A 22533-nucleotide genomic window follows, 5' to 3' on the forward strand; every position below is an offset into this window, starting at 1 on the left:
CTGATCAATCTAGGCCTGTAAACCATTATTCTGTACTATTTCTTATTAGGGCTTCAGAAGCACGTGTCCTTCAAAACTTCAGGAGAGGGAGAGGACCAACAGTTCTTGCTGCTTAACATGTGTGTACATATATTGAGTTAGTTGAGACAGCTGCTTTGGTGCCTGCCGTTAGTGGTGCAGTTTTTCATCTCTAGATAAGACATCATACCTGCATTTGCCTCAGATGCTCTGTCACAGATGTTCTTCTCTAGCACAGATGCTTTGAGAGAAAGGACATTCACAGCTACTTCTTCTACAGTTGCCATCTTGAAATGCATCTCCTCACCTGTCGACATCCCCTCTAACCGTGGCACCATCTGTGGCTCTTCAGAGCTGCAATTTGGTGGTTTCCCTAAAGCTGACCCAATTTTCCTGATGTGATGTTCCCAACACCGACAGAGAGCTCTACTGCAGGTAACATTTGATATTCAGAGATGTACATATCCAGCCTCTTTTCCCTAGAATATACCCCAGGCAAGCCATCCCTGTGGTATAGGGATGCCAAAGAAGAGAGGTGGGATGGACAAGAATAAGCCTCATAAGAGACTGTACTTTGGCAGCAATAGCCAGGGAAATATTTGCTGTTCTCAGCAGCGTGAGATTAGGCAGCTCATGTGCGGCCTGAATTTCTAGGCAGGGTGAGATGTCTGATAAAGAAAGAGGGTGGACACCATTAATTTCCACCCCTTTGTCCTTATTAAACAGCCCTTCCTTTGGAAGACCTTGGATTCCCAGCAACTCCTCCAACACTCAGTATTTATTTTCCACTACAGGACCTAAAAGGCTCCTACAAGTCACTTGCTGTGCAGACATGTTTCCTTCCTGTCAGTGCTTTTTAAAAAATTCATGTTACTTGGTTCCTCTTTTACAGTGGCTAGCTTTTGTATAAGCTTGTCTTTTTTCAAGTGACTAAAAGAAAAATAAAGTCTACAGAAACTGTAAGCTCAGCAAAAGGGTGTTGGATGTTTTGCAGGTTAAATTTGGGGTTTGAGATACAGGCACTTCCCTGCAGTAAGAATCACATCCTCATTCTGCCATTCACTCCTACTGGCCCTGGCTACTGAAATCACATTGAAGCCAACTAAAATTGAAGTTTTGGGCACTACAGTGACTGGTGTACCTGCAGCACGCGGGCCTTGCAATCACCCTTGTGTTATAGAGCCTGTTGGCCGTACAGCCATTCATACTGCCCAGTGTTGTACAGCCATTCTCAGAGACACAGCTCCCTCAGGTGGTGCATTTAACAGCTGTAAAACCTCCAGGAAAACGGAATAAAACAGTGATGCCAGTGTAAACCGATACCTACAAGTACTCCCTTCTCAGACGAGAGCAGAAATCAGGACCCTGTCCCCAGCAGGAATATGAAGAGGAGCATCACAGCATCTCAAGTCTGCAGACAGCCCTTGATCTCCCAGGTTTGCCACCTGCCTAGTGCTCGGGGCAGAGAGAGCCACCGAGGGACAGGACACACCATCAATATGAGATGAGAGGGCAGGAGTAAGAGCAGAGCAGGACAAGCTCCCAGCCCCTGGGCCTCTGGCACAGGGCTCCTTTCCAGAACAGGGAGCTTAGTGCGCTTCTGCCCAGCAGGACCCTCCGATGGAACCTGCCAGCAAACACAGGGGGCTCTGGGGCACCCAGCCAAATGGGGAAGGGGCTGAAGCAGGCTTTGGGAAGAGCCCATCATGGAAGCGAGTGAGGTGCACACATGTTTTCTGGAAGAAAAGCTGGAGACCAGGGCACCCCTACGTAGGAACTCGTTGGCAATCGAGCACCCCTTTATTTCATACCTGCTCTTCACGGGAAAGCTCACCTTGCCTTTAACAGAGGAAGAGGGGTTTGTCTGACTCCGGCTGCTAACAGGAGTGGTCCCAGCAGGCATTACATCTCAGCATGAATCTCTTCAAGGGCTAATTGTCCTAATGCACTGGCCTTACCACCCGTCCCCATTTCACTGGTGTTCAGCCAGGGAGTGGTAAGCGTAGAAATGCAGTTTGGGGATGCCTGCAGAGACTTTTGTTTCAGAGCTGCTCCCCTCCAGTTGTCAGCAGTGCCTGCATCATGCACAGCTGTACTTTCACCCTCCTGCCTTTGCACCGTGCTCACTCACCTGCCCCATGCCACCCAGAAGGGCTGGAAATGAAAGCGGGTATTTGTGTGGGAGGCCAGGCAGTAACCCGAAATGCTTGCCTGCTGTTGTTACACAGGCAGAGAAAGCGCATGGGAAATGCAAGCAATGAGCACTACTATGCAGATAGTGTCTCTGTTGTGAGGTTATCTCTTCCTGTTATCTCAAAACCTACATTTCAGAGGCACCGAAGGCAGAAACTGTCTAACAATATCACCCAAAACAAAGGCACGCGAGGCACTGGCACCTTATTGAGGTCGGTGGTGCTGACAGCCAGGTGGGCAGAATTGAACGTCGCCTTAGTCGTTTGTCTGCCCTAGCCTTTGCCCTCTCCTTCCCACAGCGTGTACTTCAGTTGAACCAGCAACTTACACCAGCGATGCACGTGCTGAGGGAGGGAGAGCAGGGCCTGCCGGCACCACAGGCTCTGGGGGACGGGGCTCACCACAAGCCCAGCCAGACTCGGAAAAGCAGGAGCTGGTGTCAGCTGTGCACCTCCCATGGAAGAAGACAGCAAAGAGGTGTACCCCTCTTCGATCTTTTTGGAGCCAGGGATTGTTCTGGATGGCACTGGCAAAGGCTGACACAGCAAAGCAATCTGGAGCAGGGCTTCCCAGGGCAGGCATGACGAAGAGGAACTGTGCTCCAAAGCCACGGGGGCACCTTGGAAGTCCCCTCTCCTCCCTTTCGGTGGGCATGCTGCCCTTAGGCTGACATGTGCATAGGTGGAGTGCTGAGGTGTTGTTCAAAGAGGAAAAAAAACCCCTCACCCAGAGTGGGTGTCTTGTAGGAAAGGAAAGCTAGAATAGAAAGTAACACTGCAGCAGTGCTGCCGGGAGGGAGAGTCACAGGAGGAGAGAACAAGGCAGCTGGTCCTGGGGTTAAAAAAGGAGGGGAAAGCAGGAGGCCCAGCAAGGCATGCAGCTCATGCTCCCTGCCCAAAGGGTAAATCGCAGTTCCAATGAGGCCTCTGCATGGAAAAAGAAGCCCCGTCCCAGGACTGTGAGCATGAGAAAGTCCCATGACTCAAATCCCGCTTCCTGGTCATCCAGCTCATCTTCTCAAGCAGCCGTTTCTGTGCCAGCCCACCCCCCCTCCACCTGCCCTGTTGTCCAGCATGCTACACGCATGAAGCCTGGCTTATTCCCTTGGCCAGCTCAGCTGGCTCCCACCCTCCTCCTCTGCCCCAAATCCCAGCTGGGAAGCCCTGGGCAGTAGCTAGCAGATGCCCATACTGATCCTGATGTGAGGTAGCTCCTCACGCACCTGCTTCTCTATCCCCACAGCTCCCCTTTGCACCTTCCCAGTTCCAGCAGAAGGTCAAGGGGAGCAGCAGCCATATCATGCTGCTCTGCCACGGGCTTTGGAAAAGCTTCTTCATCCAGGTCCCTGCTGTTCTTGGGGAGGGAGCAGCTCCCCCTTGCCAAGGAGGAGAAATTCTGGTGAGCTAGCTGTAGGTTTTCATCCTCACCAGCTTGGGGTTGTTTGCCTTTGCCCTACCAGGACAACCCACAAAGGGTGAGAAATTTTGCTCAGTTTCTTACTTTCACTGCCTTCTTCCCCTCCAAAGGGGAGCTGGGAGGCAGTCAGGATGTTGACTCCTTTCTGGTCTTTCAGGACAGACATGTCAGGGGTGGCTTCCTTCTTGGCAGGAGGTGCTTGGAGCCCAGCCATGGCACATCAGCCCCAGCTGCACCACGACAGCAACTTCACCCTCTGCCTGCAGAGCTGCAGCTCTCCCCCTCTCCGGCAGCAGAGCAGAGGGGAATTTCAGTTTGAGGTGAGCATCAGAGGCCCCTTGAGCAGCTGCTCTGGCAACCCTCTGCAAGGGTAAAGGCTAAAGTTGCACCCCTGAGGGAGGGAAGCGCTCCCACACCCTCTCCTGATCCGTGGCTCAAGGCAGCAGCCGGGCTACAAGGATGGGAAAAGGTTCTTTTGTAAACTTCCACCTGCAGGGAAGGAAGGAACACTTTGTTGGGGGAGAAGGTGAGGAGAAGGCTAGATTGGGCATCCCTCCTCTGAGATGAGGGTGGGAGAGGAGGCCACTTTATTGGCACAGGGCCTCTTATTGTGCTCTCCTTCAATTAACTCTTATCTTTCTTCCCACAGCATGAGATAAGATTGCCCAGCAGGGTTATTTCACAAGCTTCATAGCTACTAGAAACTGATCTTATCCAAAAGTCTAAAGCCAGACCTCTTACATTATTACTCGCAGCACATGAACAAGCCCCTTGGTCCCTCCGGGCCAAGGGTGACCATCAGCCAGTTTGGGGATTAGATGGTGACAGCCATGCCAGCCTGCTCACTGCATGCATGGCTGGCACCTGCAAGGAGCATTGGTGGAGCACCTTGCCCACCTAGCTGAGCTCTGCTCCTGCCTGTTGCCTGTAGCACATCCTGCGGAGGACAACAGTTTGAAAGACAAACCCAGCATTTCTTAAGCCTTTTGCAAGACTTCAGCATGGCTGAGGAGACGATGGCCTGTCTGTCAGAATGGAGAAGGGAGCAGATGGGCAACACAGTGCCAGCTGGGGTTTATCTCCACATCAGAGCCTGAAGATTTGTTGCAGAATAAGGATGAAATTGGCGTCTTTTCCCCATAGCATCATTTTGGCAAGCATCCCAAGACAGACATTTGAACTAGCCGTGGTTTCCTACTTGACCTTTTAGAAGCTCAGAGTTTTATTTTTAGAAATGAAATTATCTAGCTGGCTTCAGCACTGCCTTGCCAGAAGCAAGAGAGCCTCCCTCTGGACTGGCTAATACCCAGCTGAGGTACAAGCAGATCTTGTCTACTTTACTAGAAAGGCCAAGTTTGGGCAGCAAGTGCTGCTGATGTCACACAGATTAAGACTGGGATAGAAGATTTGTATCTTCTATACAACCAACCGTTGCTCTTTTGCATGCTTAGTCAGACTGCACAACTGGCGAGCGCTGCAAGACCATGGCATGACTACAGACCTGCTTTGATCACGGGGCTGCACTTTCCTCCCATTGCTTCAGTGCTGGCTCTGCAGCACATTACCAAGCAAAACAGATCCCTGCGAACACCCGGGCAGCAGAAACCGCATCTCTCCAACTGGGGAGGGCAAGGCAGCATTCTTACAGAGCACAGCTCAGCATGTCAGCCCTTTCGTCTCGTCCCCCATAAGAAGAATGGGGAAAAACACTTCATCTTGTGTGACTCACTGGTAGATGTGTCTACAAAAGAAGAACCAAGAAAGGTTGCAGCAAGTATCACCAGAGCCGAGCACTTCCTGTTATTTCTTAGGTCTTGCTGTCAGCTCATTTTCCAGAACTGAAACATCCTCTACAGCATAAAACCCCGAGATTTGAATGCTCCATGACATATATTCAGAAAAATTGCTGACTTTTCAAGTAGGCACCAAGTGGAACGCAGGACTGTACAAGTATGGTCCATTGCAGTGCATCAGGAATAAACATGAGACATCGTAAAAACAATGGTGACTATCAAAAAAAGGCAACAATCAAAAATAAGTATTGCAAGACTCCCATTGTGCAGGGGTACTCTGCGCTTGTAGTATTTTCTTGTATGCCTGACAGAGGACTCTGTTTTGGTGCAAACCCTCCCAAGAGGGCTAAATTCCACTCTTTTTACTTAGCTTCGAGCCTCTTCGCACGTAAAGAGAAACATTTAGCTGAAAAGAGTCTAGTAACCCAGAGGAGACCTCAGTGATTTGGCTGAGGCTGAGAGTGCTTCTCTCAGCCCATGGTCACAGCAGCCAGGTGGAAGGCAGTATTAAAACACACACCTCCATGCTTCACTTATGCCCACTATTGTGGCTCCTGGCCTGCCCTGTACTCAGGGTGCCCGCTGACAGCCCGCTCCCCAGGAAGGGGATCCAAGGGCAGCTTTTGGGTGTGCTCAGCCCTCACATGCCCTAAGCTGAGGCAACAAAGGTTTCCATGGTTCACAGGGTGGTCTCGAGCCCAGTCTTGAGGGCAGGTTTGGACCCAGCTTGTGACCAACAATAGAAAAGCTTCTTGCCTCCTGTTCCTATCCTAGGCATGACTTAGCTTCGTGCTGCAGTTTCTTGCCAGAAGAGCAAGCGCACCTCTGTGCTGGGCCAGAGTCACCCTGGCACCACCTCACGCATGCACTGCTGCTCCGCTGCAAGGAGCAGCGGCAAGTGTCACCCCACCAGCACCAGCCCCAGGCAGAGGAGGGCCCAGGGCAGCAGCTGGTGAGAAGCCCGGGAGGGTGTCTCAGAGGCATGACAGAAGCTTACCAAGCTCCAGCCATGGGGATGGAGCATCTCCAAAGCATTCCTGCAGCTCTGTTAAACCTGAGGCACAGAGAGCACTAATCAGTGGCAAGGGGGTCCCAGGAGGAGCCCACCCTCCTCCTCGGGTCCCAGTAATCCTCCCTCTCTCCCAGGAAGGACCAGTGCTCCCATAACCACAGAGGAGTCCCAGCTCGGCTGCTTGCTCTGGAGAGGGCACCGGTAAAGCTCCAGCCATGCAGGACTGGCAGGGCATGCTGCCACAGCAGGCAGGCAGGCACAACGGCTGTGCTCACCCACGCCGACCTGAGCCCACCAGCTCAGGTGGCGGCCGGTACCTCCCAGGGATCAGTGTGAAACCTTCTGCATCCATGTTTCCATGGCTGAGGGACCGAAGCGTTTTTCTTGCCTCCTTTGTACCAAAGTGAGATCCAGATACTGAAGTACCAGCACAGGTGTGAACTAAGGTCCTCTCCACCCACTCTATCTTTATTTATTCGCTACAGCGATATAGCATATGTTACAAAATAAACCATGAAATATTTACCAAATGCAAGTTTAAATAGTGAAAGCCCTAAAACAAGCTGCAGAAAGGTAAGGTGAGAGCAAGTGACACTCCCAGGGCTGTGTCTGCTGTCAGAGTTCAAGCAAAGTGACTGAGCTTTGGAGGAGGCAGAGACCTCCTTCTCCCTGACAAGTTACTTCCCTGCCCCTGTACCACAAGATAAAAATAGTCACATTTCTGAGGAGAAACAAAGGATGGCTGGTTTATCTCCCCTGGCATGTATAGGATAGTCAAGCGTGAAAGGGGTACTACACATTCTTCTGCCTAACGCAACAACATGCTAGCTGGATGTCTCATGCTCTGTGGCTCTCGCAGCTCTCTCCTCCTCCACCCGCACTGCCTCTTACACCAGATGGGCCAGCGTACCCATTCAGACATTGCTCTAAAAAGGCCTGTCCTCTTTCAGCTCCTCAGCTGTCCCATAGAGGCAGTTATGAACATTTCCAAGGAATAGAGGAGCGAGCAGTGTTTGTCCAGCACACGGAGGGTGATGCAGGCGCAGTTATTGCAGTCCAGCCTCTCCCTTTGGGAGGAAGATCTCTCAGCAGTTCTCTATCATCACCTGGTTATACATGAGGCGCTTACCAGCAAATCAAGGGACAGAGTCCTTTGCCATCAGCGGGAGGCCCTACGATGGAAAGCCATGACAATTCAGACAATGCCACTAGTAATCAGCCTGCTTGGCAGTTTGCAACACTTGTTTCATGAGCCAATGGATACCAGACCTCTTCTATGACAAAATATTGTCTGGATAGCCAAACAGACCTATGCTGAGAATAAGGTTTCGTTTTATTTGCCAGCAAGGTGTCACAGAAAACTGAGCTGAAACAGTCCTCAGAAAGGCCATGTAGCACATTCCCCTGGCCCTCAGCAGAATGAGGATGCCTCACAGATAGTTGCCTTATCTGTCCTTTGAAACCCCCAATGCTGGACATCTTCTCCCAGAAATCTATTTCAGTGCTTCGTTTGAAAAAAAAATAAAATAAATAAATAAAATCCTGACCTAAATCTCCCTTGCTGCAATTTAAACCTGTGGGGTTTTGTTCTAAACACAGTAGAGAAAGTGAAAAGTTTACTCCTTTCCCACTTGTGTTTTTTCCACACAAATGCTTCAAGGCTCTCGCATCTCCTTTCAGTATTTTCTTCTCTGCATTAGATGACACCAATTCTTTCAACTTCAGACAAGCATTTAATTACATACAACTATTTTTTGATCCAGGAGGTCATGTATTTGATGCTGAAGCCAGACAGCTGTTCTAATGTGTGGCAGGAGAAAGGAAAGGTACGTGACAAAACCCTGTAAGATCCTTAGGCCCATATTGTCTCACTAGAGCTTTAGCTTCTTCTTGATATAATCCATCCAAAAACCACGAAGACAACAAGGTGCGGTAAAAACAAGTGAACCACAGAAAGACACAACTTTCAAGGCTCAATGCTCCATACCCTAGCATGGAGGCACTTGAAGAAAAATGGCCACAGGAATGAATGCCCGTCACCTTGAGTCTCCTCCACTGGGTCTCTTAATCTCCATTTGATGCTCTCTCTAATTTTCTGCAACGAAAGCTGCCATTTCATAGCTGAGCATTACGCAAGGCTGGGCGGGAGGGGTTCCTGACTATCAGAAAGTTTCTTTTTCCAGTGAATTGTGGAGCAGAGAGACCACCGTCCCTCCCAGGGCAGACGTTCAAGGTCTTTCTCTCGGGTGGTTTGGAGTCCGCTGCTGAGTGCGGGGCCTGGGCCGCGGGGGCAGCGCTTGCTGCTGCACCTGGGGCTGTGGCAGCGGCCGCTGCTGCACGCGCAGCTGCTTTGGGGTGGGATTGCACGGCGGCTGAGGGAGCTCCCGCACCACCATTTCACTGTCCACCTGGCGAGCCTGCATCATTCGCTCCTCATCTGCAACGACAGAAGGATCCCACAGTCAGGCACGTAGGAAGCAGAAGTCGAACAGCCAGGGAAATGTGCTTGGCCCAAGCAAGAAAAACCCAAATATTGGCCTTACCTGGAAGACCACTGTCACTCTCAGGTGTTCCCACTACTCCAGTGAACAACAAGAATCACCACCACCTGTGCATCCCAGGCAAACCCAAAAGTTTTGGCTGCCTGCCTGAGGTCAAAGTACCTGGGGGCGTTTGGGGCAGCTCTGTCCTCTCTGGGTTGGAGGAACCGACTTTGCCGGGGAGGCCCCAGCGGTCACCGATGGACACCCCCACCCTAGGCTGCTCTGTCCTCTTTTGGAAATGGGCCACTGAAGGGAAACTGAGATGTAACCCCAGGAAGCAACGTCAAAGCATTCTGCCCTGCCACTATCCATGCTGGGATTTCCAAGCACCTGGAAGCCTGAGGTCCATTTTGCCAGTATTACTTTCTCCACACGTAAAAGAAGTAAATTCATAACAGCTGACTTGATCACTGACTTGTCATTTCTGAAATGTCAGTCAGCTTAGTTTAGGGATTGAGGGATTTACCTCTTGGGACACTGAAATGGCTTTAAGCACACACCAAACTATTTCAAAGAGGCAAGTCACCCTCCTATATTAGTTCTCATTTTCCCAGACTTCTCTTTTTCTTAATTCTTGCTGAATCCAGAACCAAGAATTGACAATATGCTACCACTGCACAGTTGAGGGAATAATGTATCCCACTCAAACAAGAACAGCCATAATATAAAGTGACACTGAGATGGCTATCTTCACAAGATATTGCAGGCCTTCTGAGATGACATCCCGTGGTTGCACTGTGGTGAGCTCTCCCAGCAAACGGGGAAAGCACTTGCCTGTTCTTGATGGTCATAACTTGAGGGGAAGCAGGAGGGCCATGGTGAGTTACGCACGCTCAGGTGCGGTGAGGCTGCACTCCCCTCAGCCATGGGACTGGTTATGCTCACCCTTGTTGTTAGCCTGACCACTAGCACCTTTGAGGTATCAGCTGAGGTTTCTTTCAGGCATTGCCCTCTTTATCTTAACAAAGATCGTTGCAGTGTACAAAGGAGCTTTTACTCCAGTATTGTAACTCGAGAACTGACTCAGACAGAGACTAGCTGTTAATTGAGACAACACAGGAAGCCTGACACAGTGTGTGGGGGCAGGACTCAGAAACAAGCCTTTAAACAAGCCCTGCCAGGGCAACCTCCCTCCTGCTTTAGCCTCTCCTTCCATATGGGCCAGATAACTCTTCCTGAGTGGCAGTTCAGTATACTCCGTCCACGCAAAATAGCAGCAATGTCCAGGTTGTAATTCAAGGCAACCTCTCTGTCAAGACTGAGAGCCCACTCTCAGAGAAAACTCTGGCAGAGTATTTCCTATGGTCTTAAAGAGGCATGAATTTTGGACAACAGATGAAATCTCTGCCCACTCTGAAAACCTCCACTCTTTAAAGTGCCTCAAGTTGGACCTCTGGTGTTGATAGGCCTCCAAGGACATTGTTTTGTAGAGAGGACAAGTTCTGTGAGGTGCCTGAGGAAACTCACAGAAAAGCTGAGCCCTTCTTGCCCCTTCTTGCTACCTACAACATTTCCAAATGTGACTAATGATTTCAAGGATCCAAATCTTACACCATATAAATTTAATGAAAAAAAAATCTGCTGATGGGATATCTAATTGTGTATTTTAGCCCCACAGATGCTCATGACTGGTGGCCTTGGTGGAGCTTTAGAGGAGCAATTCTTCCCCCATGAATAAACAAAAGGGCTTAAGAACAAGAAGTCTTTTGTTCAAAGCATATATCAGAAGCCGAGGCTGGCAATGCCAGCTGATGTGCCGAGATTCACCATATTCGAAAAACAGGTTGTTACTCATGCCAAGGCAGAGAGCATGCTCCTGCCCACAGGGCTGCTGTAATCAATAGCAACATGAAGCTCCTTAAACACTTACCATCATCTTCAAGCCTTTCTGCTTTCTTTTTCCTGATACAATAAATAAGCAAAATCATGAAGATGACAAAGAAGATTGCACCTCCTGCTATGCTTAAGATGAGATAAACATCCAGATGACCTAGTTAAGGGAATGAAAGAGGATGTTAGAGGAAAAGAAATAACTCCCACAACGCCTACCTAGAATTCCGTATTTTATTCCATTGACTGTAAACACAGCCCCAGTGAGAGAGCCCAGAAAGTTGCTGGTCCTCATTGTGGAGAATTTTGATTGGTCCCTGATGGATTCAAGTTCTGCATAAAATTGAAACCAGAGCACTCATGTGTGCCAGCTCACCTTATTTAAATTACCACAAATGCCCTGTTCCTGCTAGCAATGGACCCTTTTAAGGACAACGAGCACCCAGGCAGTGCTCAGCATTGAACAAAAATAAACTTTTTTAGGTACTTCCTACTGAGCTGAAAACACTGAAATTAGCTTGCTTCATACTATTTTGGTACTTCCTGTTCAATTTTTGGCTGTATGCCAATTAAAGAAAAAAATAGTGAAAAGAACATAACCAAATATCCCAGAGCCTCAAAATGAGAGTTCAGTTTGTCCAGTGAGCAAAACTTTATATGAGCATTCCTTATTTTGGCCAGATAAGGTTTGCTGGACACTAGCTTTCCGTCACCACTTCCTGCTTGGACTGTCCTCCTGGCATTCGGTGTTCATGCTCGAGCACAGGTGCCATGGAGCTGAACCCAGCAGACGTGCACGTTCCTTGGGGACAAAGCTCCAAAGGAGATGACACCAGTGGTGCCACCATTAACATTCACTGGCCATGCCTATGGAGGGCAAAGAGTGATGACACCAAAGCCGAGATGTCTACAGTATAAAGGCCACCATCAGCCTGCGCTGCCCCAATGGGAAAAAAAGGTGAGTACCCTCAGTGATATGGTTCTTCTCACCCGTTTTAGCTGCCAGTGTTACACCAAGGCACATTTTGCCCTTTCTGTGTCTGTTTCTCCCAGCTAACTATAAGCTGAGCCCAGGCAGATTCACACATAGTTACGTTTACATAAAAAGTTAGCTGAGCTGAAGCCCGTCTGAAGCATGGTTGCCTGCTAAAGGTCAAAATTCAAGCTGCTAGGCCTGGAATGCAGGACCAGATGCTCATGGAGGGCAGCAGGGTTGGAAGGAGGTTTGACTACAAGCTGAGGGATTTTTTTTTATCTACTGTGGAGCTGGTAGAGTCTTGCCACCACACAAAAAGGTCTGAGGCATTTTTCGTTTTTGAGCAGGAAGGGCAGTGCTGCATGGTTTTAGTGGGTTTTTGGTGTCTGAGAAATGCTAGATTTGTAGCTTAAAGACCAGTGTGGCAAACATTTCACTTCTCTGTTAATGATCTGAGAAAAAACAAACTCTCCCACCCAATTCAGCCTGTTAAAGAAGAGCACTTCTCAAGAGTGAGAAGAAGGAAAATCAAAGTGTCTAGCTGATGGGCAATGCCTGCCTATACCAGCAATGCAGGCAGGCCCATGCTTGCCTGGCTCATGCCCCAGGATGGCTATCTTCAGCCAGCATTTCCTCATTAAGACAAAGTGTTTGAGCTAGTTTGCCTGGCCTTAAATGGACCTAATCCAGCAGCATGTTTTTACACCTGGCTCTAAAGTCCATGCCCCATCCCATGCCCCAGCCCCTTCCCAATGCTAGCACCGATGGGGCTGTGTAGCCCATCAGGTCAGGCACTCATGCAGCAGAAAACCACCCTTTTTCAGCTATTTTAAGCATCAGGGGGATCCTTCAGGAGGCATGGGACGTGTGGGAGAGCAAGGCCCACCCCATTCCTTGGCTCATTGCCCTTCAGCCAGCCACAGCAGACCTTGGATCGCTTCAGCAAGGCCTCTGTACCTTAAGGCTTGCTCCCTCCCTTCTCACACTGTGGGCTAGCCTTGGGACTTGGACTTTTCCTTAAATTCACTATGGTATAAAGAGCTGGAAATTGGAAATACTGAGCCAGCTCTCATGAGCTCCCCACTCTCCACTAGCTCTAGCAGGAATCCAGAGCAAGCACATGCTTTAAGTGAAGTGCTGGCAGTTAGGTGGGATGAACCCAAGCCCAGCAACTTCAAGGACTTTTCCCCAGTACTGCACTGGAAATCTGAACTTTGAACTTAACACCACATCTAGTGTCACACCAGTATGAACTGTCCCTTGGTTTTGCCTTAACTTTCAAAACTTTTACGGGGAGAGCGATGACTTCTTTTGCCCATCTAATCATTTTCAGCATGACTCTGCCCATTTAAAATGCAATTCCTTCGGTTCTTTTGCTGTGTTTGTGGTTTAGAAAGAAGATGCTTCAAGTGAGTAAGAAAATCCATGGTACTTTTGAGCCATGCTTATCTGAGCCACACAGACCCAACGCTCAGCTAAATTCTCCATATCCTCCCTCCTCATTTCTAGGCCAAGCTGGAGAGTCCAAGCAGCTTATTTTTCCCCTTGTGAGAGCACTCATCCACATCCACAGGTAGCAGGCTACCACCACCTTCACAGGTATGATCATGGAGAGGAGAAGAATAATGTGCAACTGATTTCCCCACCACAAGGATGTAAATCAAGAGCAAATCCCTTGAAATCAATGCCATGGCTTCATATACATAGGAGAAGATCCCATGCCACTATTTTCCAAATAGTGGCTGTTAATTTATGTCTTGGTAGCTTGGGTAGTTTTAGACTGTCTTACTGAAGTCAACTCTTTGGCTTTGGACTGCGTGACTGATTGACTGAAGTCAACTCTGGGGAAGTACAATTAGTTTTAAAGGAATAAAGGAGGATAAAAATGAGGGGGAAAGTGCTTTCTGCCTTTTGCAGACTGCTGTGTGCGATTAAAGCACTTTCAGGCCCAGCCTCCCACTTTCTCCTTTACTTCATTGGTCTACCACAGTGACAGTTGACACCACTTGTGTCTATCAGGATACCTTGACAACTTTTGGAAGAAGAGTCAGCAGTGATGGAGGGGAGGGAGAAAATGACAGGATGAGCAAAAATATCTCTCTCGTTCATTCACCCTTCAGCCAACCTAATCTCACTGGCAGCCTGCAGCTTCCCCCAGGAGACTTCACCCCCAGTGGAAGCAGCATTGCAGTGCGCCCTGGAGACCTCCCTGCCACCCACAAGGCTCTTGACTCCAGAAAATCTTCTCCCCCTCCTCCAGCGACCCCCAGGCCTCACTGAGCATGGGGGGAAACACTGCTGGCCACAGGAGAAGAGGAAGAACATGGCCCATCTCACATCCCACTCCCCTCAGCTTGGCCTCGTTACTGTTAGAGCAGGAATGCCATAAGGGTAGCAGTGGGGCAGGCAGCAGCAGGGTGCAGAGGGTGGAGATGCGACAAGACTGGGGAATGCCAAGCAGAAAGCGTGACTTGCGTCCCAGGTACCACAGCAGCATTGACTCCCAATAACTGTGGCAGTTGTAGACTTGCAATGCTGGGTACCAGGAACCACTGATGCTCCTGGTACCTGGACCAGTCCTGCAGATATGTGCAACTGTGTCAGGCTTTGTGGGTCCGCCCTAGCAGATTCTGGCAAAAACGGATTTTTTACCTGAGCACGTAATTACTTTTTCAGCCATTTTTTTGCTGACTTGATTCTGAACAACACATCTGAACGTCCCAGAATAGCGTGTGTGCAATTCCACCTTTGTTGCATTCTTTCGGATTTTTTTGCTTTTATCTTGAATCAGTTCTATTATAAATGTTTCGTCTTTAGTCTTCTGCTTCACTTCACACTTGACAGATATGGTTTTGTTCATGCATTCAGCACTGATGATTGGCTGAGGGACTGGCTCTGAAAAAGACGAGAAGGGACAGGCACGTCTGAGATGGTTTCTCTTTTTTAAAAACTCCATGATTAAGCAGAACAAAGAATTAGCCCCCAATAAGCAGTAAGGGAGTAACACCAGCTAATGAGACCAGAGAAGAACAAAGAGTAAATTAGACCTCTACTGCAGAAGTAACATGGTAATAATAAAGAAAATGCAGTATATTAGCCTACGTATTTGGCCTAGCAAAGCAGAGCTGCATCACCATGGCTGGACTACTTTCAGGCTCAGCCTGGCTTACAGCCAGCCAGCCAGCCAGGAGAAGGGAGGAAGTTGTGTTTTCGGGGGGAGGCAGCGGACAGGAGGGACTCGGAGCCACAGCCCCCTCCAACTCTGGCCCCGAAGTTCTAGTGCAAATGAAGTCGGCTCTGCTCTGCATGTGGCCATCAGGAGCGATTTCCTCTAAGACAGGGCAAACAGGTACTTATGATGCTTTATGTACTACCAACAGCACTCAGCTAGCATGACAGCCAAAGCATGAAAACCCATCAAAACAGAATAGAAAACACAAACCAGACACCTCTTAGCTCTCAATGAGGTTATGACAGAGAGAACTGATTTGTCTCTTTTTATGTTCTGCAAACAGCTAGCTACATTTCAGTTCCAGATTCCCTATCACTGGTGGCACAGAAAGAGCCAGAAAAGCCTGCTAGGCATTGCTCAACTAGGGGCAACTGGCAGGGACATCAAATGGAAAAAATTTAATATCTACCTTTTAGACCAGGTAAACAAAAACATGCCAGGGCCACCTCTAATTATAGGCAGTGTAAGTTATAAAGATCATAAATTTTAAAGCCAATAAGGGCTGCTCATAGCAAATGCAGTCTAGGTCCACACTGTAACATCTGCAACCACCCTTTCCTCATTAAGCCCACTCCTCTGCTGCAAGCTGTAACCTATCATTCAGGGGAACATCCCAGAGTGAAACACTGGATTCCAGGTCCCAGTGATGCAGTTGTGTGATGATATCATCTAAACTATTATTTTTTGGGAACAACCGTTTGTCTAGCCCTAGTAACAAAGTATAATCTGGCTGACAAATGACTCTAGTACCTGACAGTTACTAAAGGACTTTACTTCCAAAACCACATATCAGAGGTTAGGCAACCTCTCTGCTGCACAGTAGATGAAATGATGCAACACATAGCTAAGCTAGGCTGGAGCCTTAACCTGAAATTGAACCCAGGACACCCCAATGACAGCTCAGTGGCTTAAAGCATGAGTAAATAGCATTAGGCCCTCATGACTTCCTGAATCTGTAGACAGTTTGCAGTAATAATTCCCGAAGTAATGAGACACCCTCACTGCTCAGCAGCCCATTAGTCACGGGGTCTCCCACTGCACAGAAACCCTGCTAAAACCATTCCAGCTGTCGTTGCTGCTTTATCAAGGCTTCGTTTCTGTAGTGCCAGGTGGTGCCCACAGACTCAAGAGGCTGGCAGAGGGGTGCATGCTGGCTGAAGAGGGACAGAGCAAAATCATCACAGAATCGTAGAATCATTTAGGTTGGAAAAGACCTTTAAGATCATCAAGTCCAACCGTCAGCCCAACACCATGCCCACTAAACCATGTACTGAAGCACCTCGTCTACGTGTTTTTTGAACACCTCCAGGGATAGTGACACCACCACTTCCCTGGGCAGCCTGTTCCAATGCCTGACAACCCTTTCAGGAAAGAAATTTTTCATAATACCCAGTCTAAACCTCCCCTGCCGCAACTTGAGGCCATTTCCTCTCATCCTATCTCCAGCCACCTGACAGAAGAGACCGGCACCCACCTCACTACAACCCCCCTTCAGGTAGTTGTAGAGAGCGATAAGGTCTCCCCTCAGCCGCTCCTCATAAGACTTGTGCTCCAGGCCCCTCACCACCACCTTGGTTGCTCTTCTCTGGACACACTCCAGCACCTCAGTGTCTTTCCTATAGTGAGGGGCCCAAAACTGAACACAGGACTCGAGGTGCGGCCTCACCAGTGCCACGTACAGGGGAAAAACCCCTTGCTGGGAAAAAAAACATGCTGCCCTACAGCTTAGCGGTTGTGGCAGCAGCTGTAAAAGAGCAGAATAGCCATCCCCATCTTCCCTATTCATCCCAAAAGCTTTGGGCTGCTACCGTTCTGATCTCTCAGGACAAGATACAGCACAGGAATAGAGGCTGTCTTCATGCTTTGAATTCATGCAGCTGAAATCCCTAGGTGTGTGCTTAAGTGTGCTTTGAGCAGCACAATCTTCATATTTGTTGTGTTACACTATGCAAGGATAGGGTGCAGGAGTCTTCTTCCCCTGCAAATTCAACTCCTACTGTGGTGTATATCAGGGGAGGTGACTGCTGGCTATTTTTTATGTTAGAGCAAAAATGGAGTGGGACCACATTGCCTAAATACAGGCATTTAGTGCCACCTGGGCTCTCCTCAGGAGGCTGGCAGATGCAACACAAGGTGCTCACTTTGCTGGAGCAGTAACTAGAGACCGAAAGTCATAACTCAGTGTCCGTAAAAGAGCACCAGAAGTGGAGAAGTGCACAGCACATCAGCCACAGGTGCACCTCACGTGGGTTGCTGCGCTCCCACGAGAGGTTTCTGGAAGCAGGGTTCTGCTGGGAGCACAGCCCTGCTCGCGCGGTGCTGTCCCGGCTCAGGGCCCGAGGGGTCCCGGCACCACGTGCGGTGCTGCAGTACAGCCATCCGCACTCACCCTGCCGCCAACATGGACGTGCCCACAGCTGCTTGCCTGGGCACGTGTAGAAACCTGGTGGCTGACAAGACAGGGGAGCCAGAAAGAAGCAGGGGACCAGAGGGCATTAATAGGAGCAAGAGAAGGGAGGAGAGCGGCAGACGGCTGTCAGCGGCGGGAGGAAAGACATACATCTCACAGAAGTCCCCCCAAAACAGAAAGGGGGGCAATGAGTAGAAAAGGTTGTAGGAGAGAGCAGGAGGTATTCCCAGCTATGCTGGGAATGGTATGGGAAGAGCAAAAACTCACCCTGAACGACCAAATTCATTACTTCTTCTGCCGTCAATTTTCCATCCTGCTGATAAACAGTCACCGTGTAATTTCCACTGTCCTCTTTCATCACCTGCTCTATTTGCAGAGTCCCATTTAGGAATATCTTACATCTGCACTGGTTCTTGTTCACATAGTACTTAATTTTCTTATCTTTCATCTGAAGCAACTTTTTGCTGTCTCTCAGCCATCTTACATCGTATACATTCCCAGCAGCAGTGATGTTGAAAAGAGCTGACTCATTCACGGCCCTGTAAATCCCATTGGCGTTGGACCCTGTAAAGGGAAGCACAACTAGCCCATCAGCGTGTGTCCAGCAGCCCCCGCCGCCACACTTGGCAGCCACAGCAGTGACCCAAAAGGTTGTCACTTGCTAACCGACCCCCCCGCCCCGAGTTGCCTAAGCGTCTCTGCATTACTGATGCTGTCTTCTTCCCCTGCTCCAAAGTGTCTCTTGATCGTTCATTAAATAAGTATCAACACCCAATTTAATTCTGAGAGGCAAGGAAGCTAAGAGTCCAGCTTTCAAAAGCTGGCTTCATACTCTGGCTGACATTTGGAGTGATTTTGGACGCCAAGATTCATGGCTGCCCATGAACTTCACCTTTCCTGAAAATAAGGTCCCTTCAGTATGTTTTGCACATGGCACAGGCTGGTACTTAGAGCACCCATCATTGCAAACATAACTACAGGCAGCGAGAACACTACTACCAGTGGCCCTGGACAGTACAATCAGTTCAGCAATAACAGTGATGGCAATAATAATAACGATAATAATAATAATAGTGGCCCATGCTAAGCAGTAAGTGAGTGTAAGGCACTGAACTGGAGGCAGACCCAGTGCTGGCACCTTGCATTGCCCCCTCCTCGCCCATCCCGGGCACCCTGCCCCCCTGGAATATATCCACTTGATTTCTCCTAGCACAGGATCACGGTGGGGCAAGTAAGGCAGGGAGAAACAAAGAGCTAACCACATCCTGTGAACTGATCGGGCACTGGAGACAATTAGGAGATAAGCAAAGGCCAAAAAATTCTTTTCTCTTTGCAGGTCTCATTTGTTGACAGGTCCCCTCTCCAGAACAGGTAAGAGTAGGTGCTTCCCAAAGGACTGGGCAGTACTTAGCATGTGGCTGCTGAAGGGGATATTCAGGAAAGCCAAGGCTGCCAAACATCAATCACGTTCCTACCAGTGGCGATGATGTACTCCTTGGGCTGTGCCTGGGTGGCCTGCCCTCTCCCCTCCAGGCTGCTCCAGAGCCTTTGCGAGGCCCACCTCCAGCGAACCAGGACTTCAGAGTGCAAAGTTTGTCGGGAGGTCACTTCAAGCAAGGTACTATCTCCACCCCCACAGCGGGTGGAAAATTTGCAGGAGATAGAAAAGTACTCACAAGTGTCAGGTGGGATGAGCTCACTGATAACCAAATGTGCACTCAGAGCCATGGCTTATTTCGTTTGCCATTTTCTTACGTTCATTCCTCTTCAATTTACAGGATAAAGCCAATCGGCAGGAGGGGATTTCTCTTCACATCACCAGATAGAGCTGATTCTGCTCTAATTTTATATATTTTAAGCACTTTTTCCCCACAGAGAGAAAAAAACTATGCATATTTTTATTACAGTCCTTCATTCCTGGTATCTAGGACAATGATAAACTATATCACAGAGGGGAAACTGAAATCCAGTTGCTATTTCATGAAACTAACAATATTAGAGATAATCAAATAACTAAAATTGTGTGCCTCTGCAACAAGAAAATTAATACAGAAGTGCTTCCGGCAATTCACCCCCAGTCTAAGGAGAGACTGTTATTTCACTATTGCATTTCTTACAAGGTATTTGATGTATCTAATGAAATATTCTGAAATCAAGCTATCAATCAAACAGTCTTGGAAGCAGCTATCCTCCATACAGATGACACTACAGATTACACCCAAATATTTGAATTCCGATACTTGTTTCTGCTCAGTCATGCACAGGTATTTAGGGCTAGTAATAAGATTTCTTTGCATAACAGATACCATATTTATTTTTTTCTCTCTGGAAGTAAAGAAATAAAAAAAAAACAACCAAAAAAAACCAACCTAAAGTTTTCAGGGATAATTCAATGCCATCTCTATGGACAGACCACCTAGACACATCTCTGGATGTTTATCTGATCTCTATAGTATTGCTAATCGAAAGCCGAGTATCCCATACATATGATACTAAAAATCTGTTCAGCTAACAAAACAGCATTTCTCCTAATGCCAACTGATAGATGCTCCAAGGGGCAGAAAGATCTGAACTGGCAGCATAGAGCTCACTTGCAGTCACAAGAAAAAAAAACAAACTCCCATAGTAACTTTAGAGAAATTTTTGAAACAAGTTTTCCATTCAAGGGAATAATCTTCATTTCTGCTAGGGAAAATGTTTTATAGATCACGTACAAAAAAAAAAATCCTTATTTATCTATTAATTTTTTTTTTATGAAAAGAAAATCATTAAACAGCCATACATACAATCTGTAGTGGAATGAACAGAGAGAAAAAAAAAATCTATGCATGATTGTATTGTCTGCATCTCTTATAACCTTCTCTAATCTATGAGTTAACACCTTAATTAAGATTTTAGATTAATATTTTTAAAAATAATGAGAGCAATAATATGCAAAATATAAAAGATGTATGTATTTGCTTGCTGTTTTCACATCTTAGACTTCTTCAACTCCACTGAAGACACTGAAATACATCACTCTTTCTGTTAATATTTATGGAAGAATATAATTTGCACTTTCAAAAGGTTTCCTCATCTTTGATAAGAAAAGGAAATTACATGCAGTAATGCACCGTGAACTGGATCTCTAATGTAGTACAAGCTACCTCGAGGGCAGAGAGAAAACTGCATGCTGACATTTCTCATTATACATGTGTCAAATTAAGGCTCATTAACTTAAAAACAAATCTGTTTACAGCTTATTATTATAACTAGAATAGGAAACTATTCTATAGGTCCTGCCCTCTCCCCAGCCGAAAATTAAATCAAATAATAACAGCAATAACCCAAAGGTCTCCACTCATTGGGAAAATAGAACTAGTTTCTTATCAATAACATCCCACCAAGTTGTAAATGGTTTAAAATGCAATTTTAACAATGCTAGCCCGAAAAAGCAAAAAAGGGTAAGAAAAACTCACATTTTACACTGGGAAATAAAAGCAGCAAGCACTTGACTAGGAAAATCCTCCTAAAGTTCATTTTCAGGGTAAAAAAAAAAAATAAATCCAGTGTTGCCTTGTCTAATGATAGCTCCTGGCAGGTAAAAGGATTTTCAGCTGTGAGCAAGCAGTTGTGGGACGTGTCGGTACAGCCCTCATGCCCTTCTCCCCTCCTCCAGCTCTCACCCTACCACTTCTCGTTTCTAGCATAGGCACAAAAACCATGGGCAGAAATATGTCTCGATGGGGTGTTTCATCAGGACAGGGACAATGTGCAGTGACAAGGAAAGTGCACACTAAAGTGCAGGAATGCCCCCGAGGTCTGTCTACGCAGCTGGAGCTCTCGTCCTCTTCAATGTTCACCTGAAGAGTTCAACTCCAGCATCCACAAGCCACCATCCTAGTGGGATGGATGCAGTTTTTGAGGTCGGGGGGTGATGAGAATCCTTCTTCTCCCCCATAGCCTCAGCAGCAGCGAGGGGACAGCAAGCCTGGGACCCGCAGTGAGGAGCAGGTAGCTGATGGCTGTTGGGCAACGTGTAGAAAGGAGACACACTTCCCTTGGAAACTGTCACGATCAGCTTTGCATCAATGTCTGATCTATGAGGGGCTGCCATTTGAGCAAGCCAGGAAAGAGGTATGAGTGTGGAAGGGGATGAAAACACTGCCTTGGGTCTAGCCAGAAACCAGCCCTGAAGCTGGCTGGTATGAGGAAGATGGTGAGGAAAGAAGCTGGGAGGAGGCTTGGGAGTTAGGTCCAAAACCACATGAGAAGCTAATAAAATCTTTATTCCTATTTCCAGTATGAAACAGATGGGGTGGTGAGGATTTTGAATTGTATCATCCCCAACACAATCCCTCTGCTACAGCAGCCGCTGAAATCTTCCAGCTTTTTATCACAGATGTAGACCAAAAAAGACGACAGAAGAAAAGTTATGGCACAGATATACAATGTCAGATAAACCTTTCTCATTCATTTATGTGATTCTCCTTGAAGTTATAGGAAGATCTTGTAAGACACCACCCCATCTCTGGCTTCATCATCTGTTAGCTGGTACTAAAGCTGGTAAAAACTACCCCTTTCTGCACAAAAAGAGAAAAAGTTACCTGAGGTAAAATGCACTAAGGTCACAGTATTGCTGCCTCTGCACATCATGGGAAAACCTAGCTTTTCTTCCTTCTTTTTATTACTGTTTCCTTACAAAGAACACACAAGGGAGGCACATGCAGAAGGAGAGAGGAAGCAAGATGATGTTTCTGTGCCTGACCTCTACCTTCTGTGGAGAAAAACAAGCCGAGGGCAGGGGCTGCCATGCCCAGGCATCTCCCCAGCCAAGCCGACTGTGCCAGCAGCGCCAGACCTGGGGTGCTGTGGGGACCTCTCTCCCCGGTGACACTGGCAGGGACATGCAAGGTCTGCACGCTTGGACACATCTGTTTCCAGCTCAAGTGCCTAGAGGGCTTTGGGCAAACACAGCAATCCCAATCTCTCCTGCTTTTTTTTTTTTGTGTGTGTGTGTGTCCTTAAAGCAGAGCAGAGAGAGGCCCCAGGCATGCTGAAACCACTGCTCAACCTTGTCTCACTTCTTCCTCAAGGCAACACGCCTCAAAGCCACCACCTGCTTCCAGCA

At 48.0% G+C, this 22533-nt stretch overlaps 1 protein-coding gene across 1 annotated transcript; it reads right to left on the reverse strand.

The window, feature by feature from the left end:
* Nucleotides 1-6884: 6884 nt before the first annotated feature.
* CD2 (CD2 molecule) lies at nt 6885-21007 on the reverse strand. Its single transcript, XM_075034739.1, has 5 exons — nt 20882-21007; nt 17691-17987; nt 14434-14676; nt 10846-10965; nt 6885-8869 (listed from the first exon to the last, which is right to left on the reverse strand). The coding sequence occupies exons 1-5, from the start codon at nt 20940-20942 to the stop codon at nt 8661-8663; spliced, it is 930 nt and encodes a 309-aa protein (XP_074890840.1). The 5' UTR covers nt 20943-21007; the 3' UTR covers nt 6885-8660.
* Between the last annotated feature and the right edge of the window lie 1526 nt (nt 21008-22533).

This window comes from Buteo buteo, chromosome 8, assembly GCF_964188355.1.
Source record: "Buteo buteo chromosome 8, bButBut1.hap1.1, whole genome shotgun sequence".
NCBI classification, from domain to species: Eukaryota; Metazoa; Chordata; class Aves; order Accipitriformes; family Accipitridae; genus Buteo; species Buteo buteo.